At 38.5% G+C, this 22,353-nt stretch overlaps 1 protein-coding gene across 1 annotated transcript in view; it reads left to right on the forward strand.

The window, feature by feature from the left end:
* Window positions 1–22,353, forward strand: part of USH2A (usherin) — a 580,537-nt gene that overhangs the window by 376,103 nt on the left and 182,081 nt on the right. Inside the window, exons 42-44 of the mRNA XM_088799150.1 lie at window positions 2,298–2,632; window positions 3,515–3,637; window positions 13,732–13,895. Coding sequence (XP_088655276.1) covers window positions 2,298–2,632; window positions 3,515–3,637; window positions 13,732–13,895 — 622 coding nt within the window. The remainder of the gene's footprint in view (window positions 1–2,297; window positions 2,633–3,514; window positions 3,638–13,731; window positions 13,896–22,353) is intronic.

A 22,353-nucleotide genomic window follows, 5' to 3' on the forward strand; every position in this document is an offset into this window, starting at 1 on the left:
CAAAACTTTGGTAGCGATCCCGATCAATATGATACATCAACATAGTCCCTTCACAGAGGCAAACTACCTAATGGAGATTATTCCGGACTCTTTGTAACAAACATCTAATAGCAAGGCAGATCTGAAAAAGAACACGTATTTTTAGAACAATGCACAAGTGTACCTGATTTAGCATGTATAAACGATGATTGAACATATCCCAAACAAGTTGACTGGCTGTTTCTTTTTTTCACCCCCTTTTTTGATTTTTGTAAACTCCTCCAGGAATGAAACAATATACATGACTTGTCAGCTTGCTAAAATATAGATCAGCTTGGATAGAGAGCTGACTCTCACAGGCTCTCACCAGGAACAGTTGTGTTACCCGGATAGCCTCCACGCGTAGCTTTACCATAGTGTGTACTCCTCACCAAAGTAAGGGATTGAGTCTTAGTCATTATTCTCACTTATTTTGGCAGAGGGGAAGTTTTTGATGTCTGCTTAAATCAAACCATAAATTATATTAGAAAAAAGACATTATGAAATCTTATGGAAGGAAAAAATAATGACTACTAATGTTTATTGGGTTCGTATTAAGTTCCAGGATTTGCTCTCATTTAATGCTGACTGCAACTCTGTCAGATAGATGCTATGATTATCCCCAATATACAGTCAGGAAAACTGAGAATTGAGAGATTAAGTAGCCTGCCTAAGATTACATAAGGAGTAAGAGTTGGGCTTCGCACCCAAGCAATACGGGTCCAAGACCCATGACTCAACTTCACACTGCAACCTGTGGAGGATGGGCTGTCCTCCTGAATGGAAGGACTTAATTCCATCACACGTCAGTCCTTCCAAAGTTAACGTATACACTGAACCCAGTTCACCTTTTCATACGTATGCTCATAAGGAGCATATTTAAACATTGTTTTCACTCCAGCACCGTATGGAACTCCCCTAGAAGATTTTAAATTTAGCATTGATTTCAAGCCACGCAGTAAAATTGGGTAGACATCAGCCCGTTGTTCATTGTACATTAGTAATCATCGAGCAACTATCCAGCTGACATGTAATGGGGCCTGTTTTGTCACCATTTATTAATAAAACTACCCAATGGGAATCTCAGTTGATGTGCTTTCGGGAAAAAATGTTTTCTCTTTGATTTAAGATAGACAAATTTAGTCAGTCCTTCTTTATTTTAATTTTTCTATTTTTTTTCCTGACTTTGGTTTAGTATAGAGTTGTAAAGGTAGACATCACTACGTCACTTTGTAGAAATCTGTCTTTCAAAATTTCAAAATAGCTGTACGCTGAGCAAAAATATAATTGAATCAGCCGTGACTGTAGTTACTTACTGCACTCTGTGTCTCTGTGCACTGCATTAAATGGGTATGCAAGGTGGGCCCTGCCATCAAGAAGCTTATAGTCTATTTAGGAGATGAAATTCATATTCTAACATTTAAGGGCCATTGCAAGGCGACGATAAAGGAGATGACCAAGGATAGCGTGTAAATAAATGATTTTTTCATGACCTGTGCACATTTTGCTAGGGTCCTTTCTGCCCAAGAGAAAAAAGGTATTACCACTATGCGCTTACAGAATCCAGCCAGAAGAGAAAAGGAATGCTAGACATGGTATTCCATCGTCAAATGTCGTTCACTTCTGACGTTCAAGTCCATGGGCCCGTTAAGCAGGACCATCCTTTGCTTGCCGTTTTAAAAGCTTTCTGTACATCTTTTATAGTTGAGACTAGGAGCTATTGTTACTGCTTTACATTATGCACAAGTGAAATTCAGGAACTCCATTGTGCATCCTCAGAAAATGGAAATAATGACCCTCCCCGGCCCTTCCATTCCCTCCCCCCAAAAAAAAAGAGTAGTGACATATTTAGAGTAGTAACAATGCAAAGCAAGGGGTTCTGATGTTTCATTTAATTAAGTTAGAAACAAGAAAACTATCAAATCCTGCTGCTGCCCCACTGATGCGAGTGGATGTGTGGATTCTCTCCCTGTGCACACCGTGCGTACTCAGAATCCCCACAGTGGAGAGGAATCGGTAAGGTGTGTATTAGTCTGACAGTCCTAGAAAGAATCAGGGGTAACAGCCAAACCCAGGAAACAGCATTTCATGTAGTTCCTCCTGTACCGCTAGTTGGTCCCAAACCCTTCATTACTGTCCAGTGCAAAAGGCGAAGTCGAAAGCACACATTTAAAAAGTGACTTAACTGAAAACAGACAGAGCCAAATTCTAGGCCTTGTGAGCTTCAGTTGCTCTGTTCCTGTGTTGCCATCTGATTCTAAGTTTATCTTTTCTTTCAGGTCACTTGGAAACCCCCACTCGTGCAGAATGGAGACATACTTAGCTATGAGATCCGTATGCCAGACCCTCACATCACAATGACCAATGTTACTTCCTCAGTGTTAAGTCAAGTAATTACTCATCTGATTCCTTTCACTAATTATTCTGTCACCATTGTGGCTTGCTCAGGGGGTAACGGGTACCTAGGAGGATGCACGGAGAGTTTACCTACCCATGTCACCACCCACCCCACCCTGCCTCACGACGTTCGCTCATTGTCTGCGATTCCACTAAGTGAATCGTGTGTTGGGATTTCTTGGCAGCCACCATCCAGGCCAAATGGACCCGATTTGAGGTGAGAAAAGTGGCTATGCTTTTGGATTTTGCTGTGGTCTTAGATCTCTAGAAAGGAAGGAGGCTTTTAATCACACATGAACTTAGGAAGGATTTCTTATTGGATAGCCCCCACTCATAACTTTCACACAGTTCCATATTGTGTATCTTGACTTACGTGGAACAATAAATGTTCATCAAGATAGAAGTATCGTAATACCGTGAAGAACTAAAAACCCTAAAAACCATGATCACTGTTCTCTCACAATTCTTGACATAATCCTTCCCTTGTTTACAAAGTATATATTTTTTTTAATGTCAGGAAAACCTGATGCATGTTCGACATGATACATTTAAACAAATATGCCTCAAAATCCCAAAGGTAATGCAATAATTCTTTGACATGTTATTATCTGGGAACTTGTAAAGAATGTTGTCAGGGCTATAGATAAGATGAAAGAAACGAGTTGTGATTTTGAAATGGCTTTATAACAACCTAAACTTGACACTTAGCCCAGGCTATGGGTTGATAATATTGTCATTGTTTATGAAGTATTGGCGGTTTAAGTCTTAGGAAATCATTAACTTCATAAACATTTTCTATTTCTACTTTGTGTGAATGTGGCAATCGAGTGTTTGCAAACCAGACAGGGGAGAAATCCAAAATGTTATCATTCTCACCGATAATAAAACAATGTGAATGCAGTTGTTGGTTTCAAAATAGTTGAATATGAAACTTGAGCCAGAAAATAAGAATAATCTGGAAAAAATGTGTAATCATAAATTAAGATGTTTTCTTTACATTTACATGCACATATCACGTACTCATACCGTGAAACAACCTGAATTTGGTAATAACATTAGTTGAGATAATCCCAGTGTTTCTGCTTGTCTTTTGCTTTAGATACGAGCTTCTGAGACGTAAAATCCAGCAACCCCTTGCATCAAATCCCCCAGAAGATTTAAATCTGTGGCACAATATTTATTCAGGAACTCAGTGGTTTTATGAAGATAAGGGTCTTAGCAGGTGAGATTACAAAAACTATAAAAACAAATGCTGGCATTTAGTTTGGGGCATGTTGACTAGTTCAAAGTATCATAGTCTCTTCATTGTGCGTGCATTTTATCAGTTGTGCAATAAAACGTGTTTGGTTATTATCTGTGGCGTTAATCATCAGAGTGCAACAGTCCGCGTGTTTAATGTTTGCCATCTTAACTGTGTGCTGAAAAAAGCCTTTTGAAGTCGAACTTGTAGATGTTTGAGCCTTTACCTACTGCCTTTGTCACAGCTCTGGCAAGACATGGAAATGTAATGGAGGAATTTGGAAATACTGCACATATAGAAAACCGGGGACATTACTGGGCACTTGTCAAATGCTTGCTATTTCTAGGAAGTTGTTCTAAGTCATTGATTCAGTCCACACAGTATCCAGTTAACAGGCTTGGGACTTGAAAGAATTCAATCTAGAGTTCAAAGAGATCAAGAAATTGACCAACAGACAATGTCAGGAAAGCGTATTGGCTGGCAGAGCAAGGAGATGGGTGTGCTGTTTCATCCTGTGCGAGAACACTGGCTTTGTGACCTGAGGCGAGTCACTTAACTTCTCTGGGCCTCACTTTTGTTGTCTATAAAATGAGGAGATTAAATGAGATTAAATGACTTCTAAATCTTCCTGAGTCCGAGCAGTGGAATCAAATTTCAAAACACCACAAATAGCATTTTATGAAATATTTTCAGACACCTTTTCTATCAGGTTGTTTTTCTTTTCTTTCTTTTTCAAATTAGATTTATTGGGGTGATAATGGTTAGTAAAGTCATATGAGTTTAAAGTGTACGATTCTATAATATATCATCTGTATATCACATTGTGTGCTCACCACCCAGAGTCAGTTCTCCTTCCATCACCATATATTTGATCCCCTTTACCCTCATCTACCACCCCCTGTTACTCTCTGGTAACCACTAAACTATTGTCTGTGTCTATGAGGTTGAATTTCTTTATTTATTTGTTTTGTTCCTTTGTTGCTTTCAATTTTATATCTCACATATCCGTGAAATCATATGGGTCTCGACATTTTCTGTCTGACGTATTTTACATGGCATAACAATCTCCAGATCCATCCATGTTGTCACAAATGGCACTGTTTCGTCTTTTCTTGTGGCTGAGTAGTATTCCATTGTGTATACATCCCACATCTTCTTATCCAGTCATCTATCGGAGGACACTTTGGTTATTTTTCTAGACACATCACTAACTAGCCGTACTCTGAACCCTGTTGATAACTCTGGCCTGTTTCCCAGCTTTTCCACACCTGGGCCTCCATGTCTGGCCTCATTAGCGTCACTTCTGCTCTTGCTAATGTACACCGTTTACTTGCTCACCCAGCGTCTGCCCCTCACTGCCATTTCCCTTTGTCTGACTAGATCATCCTTGGAGTCTGGTACTAGAAGTTTCCCACTGGGCTTCCCTGCCACTCTCTTCCTGGTCTGAACTCACTGCCCCTATAATGTATTTCCATAGCACACCCCTCCCATATCATTATTGTTACTGTACTGTCCTGGCTTATCTACTTGTTTGGACACCCTGTCCTGTTGTCAGGTCCACCGTGAGGCAGGACACTATCTTCATGATTTCTGTATCCTCCGTCCCTAGTGTAGCGCCTGGCACATAGTGGGTCTTCAGATGGTTGTTAAATGAAAGAACATGTTCACTCAGTAAAGGGTTGGCCATTGATTGTATTGCTATTCTCTTTGGGGAATGGGTAAAACTAAGGAAAATTCCCTTTGCACCTTAAAGGGTTGTGGTGGGAGGACATGATGCATGTTGTAAGGCTCTCAGAGGGAAGCAGCGTGTGAATGTAATGAAGCACTGGATTGAGCCATGTGAAATTGCCACTTGTAAGTCAAAATGGTCAATGATTAGTCTCTCCTTTTTGTTCAAACTGAATTATCATTGTCAGACTATTCTTGAGTATTTTCAATTCATTATTTACCTAATATGCCATCTCTTATAATTATCACTTCAGTTGAAGAAATTCATTTATTCAGCAATTTCTTTTTGCCTACTACAGGCTGAGAGGTGCTGTGAAAAGGAACAAAAGATGAACGCAGCTTAGCTTTTGCCCTGAAAGAGTTCACAGTCTCATAGAGGGAAACACAAACACACACACACACACACACACACACACACACACACACACACACACGCTGCTGTCATCACAGTTAACTGGTCACCAACATTACCGAGGGAAATTGTGTGAAAAAGTCGCTTTCTATGACAGGTGAACTCTGCCTTAAATACAGCAATTTCTAAACTAACTACAACTTGACCAGTTAACATTTTACTGAATCTGATTTTCAGCCATGAGCTGTTTGGCAGAAAAACAGAATAAATCTCAGAAAGTTAATATTGTTTATTCGTAGAAGAAATGAAAACTTATTAATGAATTAGGACCAAGGCCAAAGACTTAGTATTGGATTTTCAGTGATGCCTCTAAGAATTTTTCATGAGAAGTCCAAATCTAGGACTTAAGGGAAGAAATCAAGTTAAATCCTCGCAAATGAAATTGAAACATTAGTTGACGTCAGCACACGGATGATAGCCGCTTCTAGGAGGGAAGTGTCCATATACCAAAATGTGCTGAGGTAATATTTTGACTACTCTCATAATGTTAAATGTCAAGGGGTCATTTTTTTCTGCTAGGATTGGCTAACTTTATTATTATTATTATTATTATTATTATTATTAATTATTATTATTCAAATCACTGCTATAATTCATGTAACCTGCTTGTGAATGACTATATATATATGTGTGTGTGTATATATATATATATATGTGTGTGTGTGTGTGTGTGTGTGTGTGTGTGTGTGTGTATATATATATATATATGCATTTCTTTTAAATATTCAGGACAAATCGTATGGGCCTTCTTATTGTGAGAAGGTTTTTTTTCCTAGCCACCCCCCCAACCCTTTGTAAGTCCAAATTCCTAGGGGCTCCTTCTTTCAACAAGGTCAGGAGTGGTCTCTCACAAATCTGAGAGAAAACTGGAAATTAGTCCACTGATGGGTGCTATGCCAGTTTTTCTGTTAAGAAGGAGTGATCTTGTTTGGTAGATGCCGTCACTTCCCACATTGACGGCTGGTGGCAGCCAGGGCTCACCCTCTGCTGCAGGCTGACCTGAGCCCTCAGCTCGCTTTGCTGCACACCTGGGTCGCAGCTCCTTAAAGACCCTGTCCTGTGGCTTTTATTTGTCTTACTGACTTATTTGTTTAGCTGACTATTTTTGGGGGGTGGGGGTGGGGGGACTGGGGTGGTGTGGATAATTGAATTCAAGTGTCTTTAGGAGGAATATGTAATTGCATATTCTCCACAGACTGCACCATTCCTTAACATCTTTAGAAGTAAAGGGACCACTGAAGTGTTTCTTAGCATCTTGCCCTGGTCTCACCACAGCTGCATCTAGAATTAGTTTTTAAAATGGCACGTCTCTTGACACACAAAAAAGTAAACTTACGATTCACTGGACATTCCTTTATGGATGTATTTTGTCAGAGTAAATGTAAATTGTAGTCAATTTCCTTGGTCAAGTGGGATATTTTGGTTAGCTATGTATTTATAATATATAGAAAACACACCAACCTAATCTAAAGTGTGATATTCTGAAATTCAAAGCATTTTAGTCTTTTTCCCCCCTTTATATTAATATATCCATGTACAAAGTAAAATAGTGAGCTAGTTATCCAGATAGTTTAAACAAAAATACTTCTGTTCTTCTTAGGGAAGGTGTGATTTTGTCTGGGTTACACAGTTAGTTGCCTCATCATTGAATTTTGCTCATTTTTCATATAGACTCAGTGTAACTATAGGTTTATACTACTTATCAGTTTCTAACTTTCCTTCCTTATGGAGTCTGTGCAAAGTGGCCAAGTTGTAGTGTTGGGGGGACTGTGATTTTGGGTTTCCTGACATTTGCATCACTTAGAAAATCTGGTGAACGTGCTGTTGTCATCTGATGATGCCATAGTGACTGGGGGGGTGGGGGCAGCGTGACCTCCTTCATTTTAAGCATCAACCCACCCTTACACATTTTTAGTACCTCAGAGCGCCTAGGTTTTTGAGTGATGGCATGCCCTCCTTTCTGGTCTGGGTTTGATGAAGAAAGAACAAGTTCCAAGAAATAATAGGTTCTTCTTTCTGTTTTGAAAAACATTGAAGGTTGTAATAATTTAGTTGCCGTCAACTTTATAAAGGGACTTATGTTCTAACTCCTATGTGCTTCAGGTTGTTATAAATTCCTGAAAGTATTTCTTTTGCAGTGACAGTCTGTAAAGAAAGCTTTGTTTGATCCCTCACAAATCCACTAATTGAATTATCTTTGAATGAAAATAGAGTTGACCCTGGAACAACATGAGGTTTAGGGGCACCACTGCCCCCCCCCCCCAACCCCATGGAGTCGAATATCCTTGTATAACATTTGACTTCCTCAAAACTTAACTACTAATCTACCAATAGCCTACTGTTGACCAAAAGCCTTACCGGCACCATAAATAGTCAACACATATTTTGCATTTTTCACATGTACGTATTATATGCTATATTCTTACAATAAAGTAAGCTACAGAAAAGAAGAAAAAATTATTAAGAAAATCATAAGGCAGAGAAAATACATTTACAGTATTGTACTGTGTTTATACTGTAAGTTTACATCGTCTGTTAACAAGATGAAAAATATCCTTGTAAAAGTAGACCCACTCAGTTCAAACCCATGTTGTTCAAGGGTCAGTTGTATTCAAAATCTATAAATATTCATCTGATTTTCAAAGAATGTTTGGACTTGTTTTAAAAGTAGATGCTTAAGCTGAATGTACCATTACATCTAACTTTAAATCTTACTGACAGATGATAATTTTGTATAAACTGACTTAAAGTGAAATATTCCAAGCCCTAACAGGGGACATAGTCCGTGAGGGAATAATACTCAAATGAATATATCTTTTGTTCCCCTCCTTTGTAATGAGATTAAATGTTCACAGATGGCATTTCCTATTTTGCTAATATGGAAAGACTGGGTCAGTTCCATGACACGTGTTCCTATAGCATACGTATATGTAAGTTGGAGCTATTAAGTAAAAAAGTTAACAGCACATATGGAAGGTGAGAAGAAAGAAGGCGTGTCCCCCACGAAAAGCATCATGAGATAGATCCTGTTATTTTCCTAATATCAAAATATAAAGGAAAATCAGGTTTAGGAATGAAAGCTGGCTTCTGTCAACATTGGTGTGCCATCTCGTAGCAAATTAATTCAAAATGAGCAAAGATGTATCTATTTCACATTTAAATTAAATTAGTAGAGTCACAGTGCTATTCTCCATTGAGGTATTTTTTCATTGCTCTAAATTTGCCTTATGTTATTTTGTTCTAAGTGCCATCATATGAAATCTTACCTCATGGAAAATGAGCCTCTGAATGTGGAAGGATGCATTTTGTCATAGGAGATTTTTTTTTCCTAATGTTTTCTTTGCACACAAAAAATCCAGTATCTTTGTGTTATTTTCTAATGTTCATGACATAGTAGAACAAAAGGAGAAATTAAAGCAAAATTATTTTCGGTGTGATATTTTGGTAGCGTAAGTATAGAGAGCTACAGTAATATGACAGCTGCAATGTGCACTCATAACATAAAAAGTATCATTATTAAAAGTTTCAAGGGTGATAAGAATTACCCTTAAATTTTCAAAGCAGAAATCTTCAGTAGCATTTTTAGGAACAGCACATAAGTGGTATAAAGAAAAGGTAGATACACTCCGTGGAAAACTTAAACAATTGCAGATTTAAGCAGTAGAAACAGTGCTGCACTTTTATTTGTTTCCTTATTTATTCATTCCCACAAAGGATTTGAACACGTAAGGAACATTATGCTATCAAAGATTTTTCGAATCCTCTCATGTGTGATGTACTCAAGCATACGTTGGGTTGTGACAGATACGAAGAAGAGTTAGTGGAAGAAGCAAACTGAATAGCCTGCATTTTCAGAAGCATGATTTATATTGGTGACAATATTGACACGAGAATTCTGTTAGGACATCAATAAAGTTGACACATTTTTAATTCTGATGAAAATAACCTGAGGCATTCTGTGGCTGCACTGAAGGATGCTGTTGGTTCCCAAAACACATCAGACCCCTTTCAGATACAAGCCTTCACACATTTTACCCTGGGATAATGCTTCCCATTGCACAAATGACTTCACTGGAAAAATACCACTTGTCAATACCTAGCCCACGTATTTCCTCTTCTGTAAAGACTTCCTGAGCAGATAAGGTTAAATTGGGTGCACAATCTGATGGCCGCTGGGGGACAAAAGGGGTAAATAAATATTTTAGAGGTTCCTAAAATATTTTATGTCTGCAAATATACCTATATGTTCCAGTAGAACAAACACATGTTCATGAGGTTTAGAATCTAGAATGTTGTTTAGTAGAGATCATTTTCCCATTGGGCATGTATATCTGTGTCACTAACCCACCAAATTAAGTGACCTGAAAGTTATGAGACCGAATACTTTATTAACTATGAAATATGCATTCATTTATTTACTGAGCTATCTACTCAGTAAATAAACTTCACCATCTAAACAGATTCTAGTTTTCTAAATCACTCGAGTAATAACAACTGAAGCTTGAAATAAGTATGATTCCATAAATAAACCTTTAATATATATGATGTTTTACAAGGAAAAAAAAAAGAGAGAATACCTAGTGTGAATAAAAAAAAATGGTCAGCACTCTAATACATTCTCTTTTATCATAAAGTGGTGAACTAGACACCAACACATATTGTCATAGTTATATATACTTACTAGCAGAGATTAGGTTTCAGATACAGTGAAAACAGTGTATTTAAGTATTTTCTTTAAGAGAATCCAAGATCTTATTTGCCTAAAATTTTAACCATGAAAATTAAAAAAAAACACAAAAGACAAATGTGTGACATCTAATGAAACGCCTACTGATTTCTCAATTAAATGCAATAATGAATAGTGGAAAGAATTTAATGCTCGAATTGAAGAAACTCGGCTCACTTAGTTATCTGCACTAGTTGTGCAACCTTAGGCAAAGCCACTTCTCAGAATGTCAGTTCTCTTATTTGTAAAATGTAGCAGATGTTTTATTTGAAGCGGATAAACTCTAAAGCCATCTCTCACTCTAAAATTGTAATATTACTTTGAAAACAGGCATTCTGTTTACATGTACCTGTGTCTCCTAAATTTTTCTGTGCAGACGTAAATCGTATATTTCACCCTCCCTAAATTATGATGAAGTAACTTAATGGATTACTAAATGTGCGATAGAAGAGACATGCAGAAGAAAAATTCAAATATTGTAAGAGAGGATATTAGGTATCCAGAGTCTAGCTAAATTTCTTTTAAGTTATTTTGTGAAGTAAAGCACAATTGAAAGCATTGTACCCAGGGAGAGAGCTAATGAAGCCAGGGTCACTGGTTCAATTCCCATATGAGCCGTTAGCTTTTTTTCATTCGATTATCAAAGACCCTCTTAACCCTAACTCACCATCCTTCAAGTTCATAGTGGTGGTTGCAAAGGAAATTTGGTGAGACTGTTTGGATGGGTAGGCAAAAATCTATCCCCTCTGCTAGAAAAATAACTCCAAGGTCAAGCCCTAGTGATATGACATCATCCACATATGGCCAGATGGAATTATCATTAGGATTGTTATTAGTTATCAGGACCATCATATTTTTGTGGCTGCATCATGGTTAAAAGGGTAATCTCTGGAGCCAGACTGCCCAGATTTCAATCTGCACTCTGCCACCTCCTAGCAGGACTTGGGCAAGTCATTTAACTCTTCGAGCCTTATTTTCCTCAGTTTCAAAATAAGTATTGCGATAGCACCTTATAGGGTCATTGTGAGGAACGGATGAGTTACATTCTGACACATGTTTAGGACTCAGCAAATGCTATTATCATTGCTATCTTTCCATTGTCTTGGTCATGTGGACTATTTAGCTCGTGCTGAAAAAGCATATGCCTTACTTTCCTGGGGTGCCTTAAAATAACAGACTTATTTTCTCACAGTTCTGAGGGATAAACATCCAAGGTGGAGGTGTTGTCAGGGCTAAGCTTCCTCCAGGGGCTCTAAAGAAAAACTGTCCCTTGACTCTTCCAACTGCTAGTGGTCCCAGTTGTTCCTTGGTTTGTGGCAGCGTAACTTTTATTTCTGGGCCCTCTTCACATGTCCATATTCTCCCTGTTGTGTCTATGTCTCTGTATCAGAATTGCCCTCTCCTTTCACTTATAAAGACACCAATCCATTGGATTTCAGGCACTCCCAAATCCAACATGACCTTATCTTAACTTGATTACATCTACAAATAGCTTATTTCCAAATAATATCATGTCAGCAAGTTCTGAGAGTTAGGACTTAAACGTATTTTTTTAGAAGGACATAATTCAAACCACTACAGCATACAAAGCAGAAGAGAGGAAGGAAAGGTGGGAGGGAGGAAGGTAGGGAGGGAGGGAGGAAGAAAAGAAGAAAAAATTTAAAAAAAAAGAAAGGTGATACAGCAGAGAGGCGTACATCTGTTTGTAGTACTTATTTAGGGGAAATGGATATCTACATCCAAAGAAATTACAAGTTATTCCCTGTAGCTACAATAACAGGGACATTTTTAAATGTGGCAGAAGCAGAGCCTTGCACAGTATCTTGGGGTCATGGGTAAGAAACAAGGTAAGGGGAGCTGGCTTCTACACAGGTGGTAGCCAAATGCTTTGAATATCCTGACGTAACTTGGGTCAAATTATTTAACTCAGTCCTGCAAATGGTACTCTACCCTCGTCATGACTAATAGCTTGTGGCTTATTGAGACAAATTCCATGGGTGCTGCATTGGATGTGAAGTGTCCTTTGATGATCTCTTAAACCCAAATTGGGTGGTGGTGACCTGAGGCCAGTGTTTGTCCTGAGTAATGAATGCCACCCGGGGATGGGCCTGTGTTGTGCAATGTGTTTAAGCAAGTTTCTTTGTCTCACCTACTGTCCAGTCAAAGCCTGACTCTGTCTCTCGGTAGCATATTCCTGCCCAGTTTGGAACCAAACAGAAAAGCCAGTTAGTCTTCTGCCTGACTGGCAGAAGGGTTGACGAATGGGTGGCTTTGCTCTGTCATCGGTTTAATATATGACTTGGAAAGTCCTCGTTATATTATATCCCTGTGTCCAGTTTCCTCCTCCTGCAAAGCAACATTCAGTTTCCATTGTATTGACTCAAGTGTGCTCACACGATGTCAAAATACACTCACTGGAGCAGAATTCTCAGTGAGGGAATGTTGTATACTGTGGTCACAGTTACAGTTTAATTTAAGGGTTTATCTGTCTGCCAATGAGATTTGGGGAAAGAAGCATAGATATAGGAAGAAAATGGTGATGAGCGATTCCGATATTTGAAAATAGATGAGTTTCCCAAAAAAAGAGCATGAAACTCTCTGGATCAAATTCAGATAGAAAGCTGGCAGGTTGCCAGATTTGTAATTGCATCTTGAATTGAGCTGTAATCTTCACCATTTCTGAAAACAATAAGGAGGAGAAAACAACAGACCACATTTGTTTTAAATAGCAGTCTTTGCTTAGTGTTCCTAGTAAAATATTTTCCTGATACTTTAGTTTAGGCTTGAGAATTACAAAAATAATGATAGTGATTCCCCCAAAATAAGGCCTTACTGGACAATCAGCTCTAATGCGTCTTTTGGAGCAAAAATTAATGTAAGACCTGGTCTTATTTTACTATAAGACCGGATCTTATATAACATATTATAATATACTATAACATAACATAATGTAATGTAATACTGGGTCTTATATTAATTTTTCCTCCAAAAGCTGCATTAGAGCTGATTGTCTGGCTAGGTCTTATTTTGGGAGAAACAGGGTACATGTTTGTGTAGGGAGGAAAATTAAGATGATCTGTCTTATAGGGGGGAATTATGCATTTTGTGGAAGGGGAAAAAAATCCTTTATTTTGTGAGGGAAAAGGAAATTATGCGTTTTGTTTCCTATGATAGAGAAATTTATATGTGACTTCTTCAAAAACCTTTTAGGTTTACATCGTACGAGTATAAAGTCTTTGTACACAACAGCGTGGGCTTTACACCAAGCCAAGGAGTGACAGTGACGACATTAGCTGGTCATCCGGAGAGGGGAGCCAATCTCACTGCAGTTGTTCTTAACCACACGGCCATAGACGTGAGATGGGACAAACCCAGTAAGTAAGCTTCCGGTGTCTTCGTTTCCCCTTAGAGTATTAGTACCAGAATCAACCTAAAATGGATATGTTAAACAAAAGCAACAAAAAGCTGAGGTCCCTGTGCTCTTCTTCCTCAGAGGCAGACTCCGTCTCCTAATTCTCCATCCTCCTTGAGTCTCCTCTCCCGTCGTCCATGTCTTTTGGATCGGGAATGTAGTTTCTGTCACACCAGCCAGTTGCAATAGGAACATCCGTGTATTAATTTGAAACAATGAAATATTGTGCACTTTTCTATAGAGTGCTGTCCCCTATCTCATAACTCATCACTTATTAGCAAGGACCATTTACTAGGATTGCAGCAATGGGAGGAATTTTTCTGAGGGAACCGTCTTCAGCACTGGTTGTAGACATAACTTCAGTTGAGACAGGAGAGCGCAGCCTGGCCGTAGCCACACCAGGGCCCCTTTCGGATGCCTCTTTACACGTGGTTAGAAGAGGCCACAGATGGAGCTAATCTCTCCTTGCACTTTAGAAACCATACGAACTGAAATTTCGGCTCCAGTTAGTCAGTAGCATAGCGTTTAACAACTGATCTGTTAATTTTTAGTGATCCATTATCACAGTCAGAAAAAAACAACAGCAGATCTGTCATGAAAACAGATACTGTAATGATTCTCATAAGTCTCACATGAGATCTGGAAAATAGTTGAAACAAAGCTTGTGAGAATGTTACCAAATACTGAGAAATCTCTGACTTGGATATTAAAATAAAATTAAAATATTTGTTTAATGAAAGAAAACTGTAGCTACTTAGATAATCATCTACTACTAGTATATAAAACAATGTAAATTACTCCTGGTTGGGCAACAGACACCACGTGATTTTGATCCAGAGTTTGAGTTTTGTTACAGCCTAAGAAGGGAAATCCTTCCTATTTCATTTTGGAATATCTGAGTGAATTTGCCTGAATGTTATATTATATGAATGGTGAATTAAAACCAGTATTAGGTGACCTTAATTGTAAATTAAAGTTAGTACTGGTTATGGTGATCTACGTTGCCACTAAATAACGCATTTTTACAAAAGACTACCACACTGAGGGTTTTTATAAGGTTGCAGGTTTCTAATGATCAATGTCATGTCTACTGGGGTTTCTTAGACCATTTAAATGGATGGATACCATTTAATTGATGCTTATGATTACCCTCTGAGACACCTCTGGGAAAAATACAAAGTTTTTAGCTGGAGATGGATTTTTATGTACAGTATAATACATTTTCACTCATCTCCCTCTTCCTCTCTTTGTCACCTTTACCACCTGATCCATTGTAAAAGCCATTCATAAAGGTGGACTCCCTCTCGCTCGGCTGACACGTGAATGCTTCTGTTAAGAGCCCACTGCTGAATTCTCACCAATATCGGTCCTTTATGTTATAATTGCATGCCTGAAGTCAGCTTGCTTATAAAAACTGACAAACCTAATAGATGTGAAGCAGCTCACTGAAGTTTCATTACTTTGATAATCTGGACCTCTGACCTTCGGGATGTAGGTAATGCAATCTCCCGTTGTTTCCCTTCGTACCTTAGACATTTTTCAGATCACTATTTGTGAGCATGAAAGTTAAGTCTTACCAGAGGATTGGGACTGCAAAAGCTTGTTGCATAATCATTTTCTCTCCTCGTGCAACCTGCTATCCTAAGTATTAGGTTGGTGCAACAGTAATTGCGGTTTAAAAGTTGAAAAATAATTCCAAAAACCGCAATTCCTTTTGTACCAGCCTAATAAATTAACTAGTCACTCCTCTATGAAAGGGTAATCTATGTTTTCCAATTTTAACTTAAATTGTTTTCTTGATTTGTAAGATAAAATTGGCACATTGTCTGACATGTTAAAAGGCACAAAACTATAGATTGAAAGTCGCACGAATAAATTTATATTTACTTACTAAAAATTGCCTTTCAACAAAACCATAAAATATATTTATTAAAACGTACTAGTATTTCTTAACTATGACCCTCCATGTGTACACAGCGTTTTGATAGCATGATATTTCTGGCAGACTTTAACAATCACAGATTAACAGGGATACATTATTGAAAATTTTAGAAGCTGCCATTGTAAACCTTTGCGTCATTGTGTGTGTCATGTCACCTAAAAGCACCCCTGCATTTCCTCAGTGCAGTTTTAGGGTAGATAGTGCAAGCTAGCAGCAGCACATACGCCATGCTGGCGTCCACCATCCTCCACGCATTGTTTTGCCTACAGTATTTGAAACAGTATTTTGCCAACATTTAATAATCAGATGATTTCACATACTGATGAGGATTTGGGGGTTGATTTGAAAAATCAAATGATTGGGTGAAACTGTTCCTGCATTACTCTAGGGAAAATACCAGCTGGCACTGAGTGGTGGCTTCCTCAAGTCACACACTCCCTACCTCCCTGTCCCCAGAGATGTCAGGTTCTTATCCCTGCTTTATATAATGAAATCAAATATTTCAGCCTCAATGAAAAACCATGAAGATAATGCAAGAGACCACATTTCTAGAAGGGGTACAAAAACACCTGCACTTAAATTATTGATACAATCATCAGAAAAGCACCATAGCACTTCTCAAATGCCGACTTAGGGCTGAAGTGGCCCGTTTTCGGCTACTTCTCATGCCTTTCGCCTTAATGGTCATTAGCACTTTGTCCAAAGTGATTTAATAAGATTCATCTCTTTGTTATTGCTGGTTCTAAAATAAACAGTAAAGTGAGGAAATGCCCACGAGGGACTGCAGTAGAAAGGCAGCCCTCTTCTGAGGTCTCCTCACCAACGAGGTCAGCGACAGGAAGAAAAGAGCAGGAAGACACTGGAGGGAGTGAGAGGAAAGTATTGACAAAGAGGAAATGAAAGTCATGGAAATGTTGTCCCCTTATCATCTGACGGGAGCTCAGCTCACATCCCCTCTCATATAATCTTCTTGGTCTGACTCTCTCCTTCCTTTTTCTGCCATCGTCCCTCCTTTTTCTCTTCTATCTTTCTCCTTCCTTTTCCTTTCCTTTCCTTTCCTTCCCTTCCCTTCCCTTCCCTTCCCTTCCCTTCCCTTCCCTTCCCTTCCCTTCCCTTCCCTTCCCTTCCCTTCCCTTCCCTTCCCTTCCCTTCCCTTCCCTTCCCTTCCCTTCCCTTCCCTTCCCTTTCCTTTTCCTTCCATACACATTTACTTACAACATTTTTTTCCCCTGTGCATTGGAAATACTGAGATTAATGGCATAACTCCTGCCATTATAATGTCTCAGCAAGTTCTCTTGAAAATGAATGAAGTATGAAGGCATCACTATTAAAAGAGCAAACTTAAGCCCACACAGAAAGCATCTGCCTCAGTTCAATGTCTTAATCAGAAACCACCAGATTTTGTAGCGAGAAGAATGTCTGACTTTGTCGGAATGTATCCCGTTCATGTGGCAATTTATAGAAATAATTCCACGTCTCACCTGTTCAGGAAAGCACTCATCATGGCTGGCTCACCTGATTCCTCTGGTCCCCTTCCCATCACTCCAGTTATCACAGCAAATCGACTGTGTTGGCCTTTCCCCCTCCTGTTCACTTGTGCACCTGCTGTCGTCTGACCTCATACGCTATTGTCATGGGCCTCTTGAAGTTATCATCACTTAATGACCCCATGCAACGGTCTCTTCTCAGTGCCACCCTCTGTTTCTCTGTGATAGTGGACACTATAAATGACCCCTCCTGACCGAAACACTCCCTCCTTTCTCACCAGCTACTCCTTCTCCTCATCACCTAAATAAAGACTTCTCCAAGTTCTTTCCTCAGTATTCTTTCACACTCCAACTCTCCTGTTGGTGATTCCATCTATTCTCATTGTTTCAGATTCTCCTAACCCAAGAAATGACGTAACTCTATGAAGTGATATGAATGGATGACGTAAATAATAGGCTTTGGGATCAGAGAGACTTAACTTTGAATCCCAGTTCCAGTACTTTCTAGCACTAGGACCTCAAACAAGCCATTTGGCTTCACTAAATCCTAGTTTCCCGATCCAAGTTATGGGAAGAATAATAATAACTGCCTTAAAATGTTATAATAAGGATTACATGAAATAATGCCTGTTTAGCACTTAGTAATCATTTATTGTTGGTATAAAGTATTACTCTGTGTCTAAAATGTGCACAGTGCTTTCAAGAGCAGTTTTATAAAACATGAAAAAAATTGGGAAAGCGTTTCTCATAAAAGTTAAGAACATGCTTTTATAAGGCATTCTGGTAAAAGCCTTTCTACAGTGAGTTGAAGATAGTTAAGGAGTATGCGTCGCTGTATAATTACCTGACTATTGCATGGTACTACTCTCCCCTATTCCTTCTAGTGGTGATGCCATCCCCCCGCCCCCCACCACCATGTTGACCAGTCTAGCGACTACATTTACCCGCCTCCCTTGCAGTTAGTCGTGGCCACGTGACTGTGCCTGTACCAATAGAATGTGAAAGGAAATGATGTGTGTCTTTGCGGGTCACAGCCATATGACATCGGGCATGTACCTGTCTGTTCTCACTTCATATTTCCCCGGAATGTGGGGATGGCAATGTTCTCAGTTTCAACTCTGTAGGCATGGACGGCACCCTAGATACCCAAAGCCACGTAAGAGAAAGAATCTAGGTTCTTGAGTGGCCACAGGGAACACAGTTGAATTCATAGACTTTGGAACTATCATGGGAGAGGCAAATTAACATCTTTCCTTTAAGTCACTTTATTTGGGGGCTTCTCGGTGACAGCAGCTTAGTTTACTAACTCAGTCCCTGTGTGTCCATATCAATTCACTTAAAGAGCAGAAATGATCTATCCTGTGTTCATTACCAAATATAGCATGATGAATAATTAACACATCTCGTATACAATTTCCTTTAAATACAGTCTTCTCTGGAAGGCTATTTATAGGCGCTGGGACACAATGCAAGATGAAAGTAATTGGGTGGTGGGGTGGGGAAGTCCAAAAATACAGTAATTTGTATTTGATGCTTAAATCAGAAAGAATACATGAGATGTCTTGTTGGGAAAATAGGGAGCCCGGCTTGGATCATTGCCTGAGAAAATCTTCCCACGTTGTCGTATAAGCAGTTTTACCTTCAGGCAGAGGGAGGGTTTTCTCAAGAAGTGTTTTCTATATGTTCAAAAGTTTCCAAGAAGCACTGAGCGGATGGCACAGAGCCCTGCACTATAGAACTTTGAAAATTAGACTCTAATGTGAGGATCTCTGAGCAAGATAGATACGTCTATCATCAAATAACCTTAATAGAATCCTTCTGGGTTTTTACATTTGAATAAAATTACCTCCCAATGAGGCTGCTAATGACAGATATCTGAAGAATGCAATCCTAGACAAACCAATTAGGACACCTATTGAATGGAATGGTTTATTGTGATTTCTTGAGATCAGGGTCACACACTTTTTTGTAAAGGGCCACCTAGTAAATACTTGAGCTTTTGCAGGCTGTATACAGTCTTTATAGCAGCTACTCTGCGTCACCATTATAACACGGAAACGGCAGTAGAGGACGCTTAAACAAGCATGGCTGTGATCCAGTAAAAATTCATATCGACACTGAGATTTGCTTTTCGTATCATTTTCACATGTCACAAAATACTATGCTTCTGCTTTTTTTTCCCCAACCTTTTAATAATGTAAGAACCATTCTTAGCTTGCAGGTTATATAAAAACAGGTGGCAGGCCAGATTTGGCCTGCAGGCCAGATTTTGTTCACAGACTACAGTCTGCTGACCCCTGATCTAGATGTTAAAGATCTAGAGGATGCAATCAATATTGATTATAATCTCTAAAAATAATCCAATAGCCTGCGAGGAGCATAATCCAGTTGCTGTTGCAAGAAGACTTTCAACTATACCCTCTAACAACTGTTTTAAATTACTTGGAAATTCATTGTAAAAGAGAGGAGCCTATTCTAGATTTAAGAATTTGCTACAGCTCAGACCACATTTCTGACCAGTCTATGGAAATCACCACCAAAAACGGCATTTAATAGCAAAGATTGTGCCAGAGGCTATATTCTTCTTCAAGTCACTCAGGCTGACTGATGTGCTACAGTTAGAACAATACCTACTCAAATATTATGCAGTCTGTAAAATATGGGTCACATATAATAGAAGCAGAATATCTGAGAAAATGTTTCCCGACATACACATATTTAACATAATCTCATAGGACAGCCTCACGCCATGACATCAGAATATATAACTCTAACTCAGCTGTTCACACTTTAATTTCTGGGTAGCTACAAAACACTTCAAACTCAAGAAGACTTAAGTAAAACAACTTTGAAACCCTCCATCCCTTGATTATTGCTATGTGTTCTATCTTCTTTAATGGGATTCACACAGACACCAAACCCCCAAATCTGATCTATTAACTCTTCTGTGTTCTTTTCTAAACTCTCATGGGTCACTGAAGGACTTCAGCTTCTTTCATCTATGGATCCACTATTCCCTGGATCCTTCTCTACCTGGGGAAATTACAAACAATTAGAGATGGTCAATTGCTGCTCTATAATACCTTACTCCCAAACTGGCACAAACTGGTCATATGACATCACCTAGATATAAGGGGCCCCAAAAACGTAGCAGCAGTTTGACAAGATAAAAACATGGGTGTTGGTGAATACTAGGAACCTTTGCCATGACGTTTATCTTCTGTGGTGGTTTTTAAAGTTGAATTGCTTTTTATCCCATTAATGCCACTAGTGGTTAGAAATGTCTTTTTCTATTTTTCCATGGCTTTCTTTTTTTATGTATGATAAAGAATTTGGTGTGTTGTTACTGTTTTTGCCCTTCTCACCCACTATTTTCAATGTTTAGTTTAAAAAATAGTGTATAATTAATTTTACTTGATTACTTTCCCTAAATAGTTTCGAGGTTTGTCATCAATTCTTAACCTTCTCCAATCTTGAGTTCTAGATCTTTCTTCATCTTTTAGTCTTCTGGACAACAATTATTGGTACATTTTTATCATTGAAGTTAAAAAAAGTAAATAAATTAGTTATGTATTCTCTTAATTTTTGCCTAAATAAGAAAGTATTTCTGTTGTCTTTGCTCATTTTCTTATTTTTTTTACCCATTCAAGTCTTTTTGTTGCATTTACACATAAATAATGCCTTGGATGTATATTAAATTTTTGTACCAAAATATTTTGCCTCAAAACTTGCGGAAATTGCTCCATTGTCCTCTTAATATTTGACGTTCCAGATGAGAAGTCAGAAATGTGCTTGTATTTTTCTCCTTTATAGATGATCTTTTAATTTTTAGTTTACTTTTGAAATGTCATAATATTCCATGATATGTCTGTGTTTTGATATGTTGTCATTATTGTGGCCAAACTGCATTAATCTATTTAATTTATAGACATAATCCTTCCTATTGGGTAGGGTTTTATGGGGTATTTTCTATTCATGATTATTTATTCCATTCATTTTTTTAATCAGCTTTTTATTGTTTTTATTTTCTTAACATCTATAATTTTAACTTTTATTAATCTCTTCTTAGTCATTTTCCTCTTTATTATTTCCTATTGTGCATTTCTAACTCTGTTCTTTTGTGCGTTCAATGTAGATTTTAATTCTGTCATTGCTTTTTATGCTTCCTTGCTTTCTTTTTTATTTAAGCGAGATCACTTAATATCTCCACCTTCACGTCTGTCTTTTCATGATTGCAGGCACTTCTTTGATGGAGGCTTCTTTTTCATACAGGCATGTCCCTTTGGTTATTCTTAAGAACACCATGCAAATGCTTTTTACAACTTCTGTCTCTTTCTTATGGAAGATAAATACAAAAACAATTCTGCGTCCAAAGGTTGTAGACTATGTTTCCTTCACGTTTTCCTGTTTCAAAAAAGAAAAATACAGTTGACCCTTGAACAATGCAAAGGTTAGGGGCACCAACCCCTACACAGTTAAAAATCTGCATGTAACTTTTGACCACCCCAAAACTTCACTATGTTTGTCCCTTGGTATGTGGAGGGGATTGGTTCAGGATCACCAGTGGATATCAAAATTTGAGGCTACTCAAATCCCTCATATAAAATTACGTAGAACAATGCGTATAGTCGGCCCCCCTCATCCATCGTGTATTCCCAAATATGGGTTCCCGACCTTGGATCGAAAATACTGTTTTCCATCCAGGGTAGTTGAATCCACAGATATGGAATCTGGGACATAGAGGGACAATAATATATTTATTGAAAAAATCTGCATATAAGTGGACCCGTGAAGTTTAAGTTTGTATTGTTCAAGGTTCAACTGTACATTTAGGCCCAGCTTTTACCCAAACAGGGGAGGGTCAGATTTACTTAGCTCTTCATACCAGCTATTTCAGCTCTAACAGCATTCCTCTCTCAGAGGTAAACTCAAGGTCAGTGGCCTTTAATTCTGTGCGGGCCTGTTGAACTGAGGGTGTATCTTCTATTTCT

The sequence above is a fragment of the Rhinolophus sinicus genome, chromosome 6 (genome assembly GCF_057876585.1).
Source record: "Rhinolophus sinicus isolate RSI-liver-muscle chromosome 6, RSI-T2T, whole genome shotgun sequence".
NCBI classification, from domain to species: Eukaryota; Metazoa; Chordata; class Mammalia; order Chiroptera; family Rhinolophidae; genus Rhinolophus; species Rhinolophus sinicus.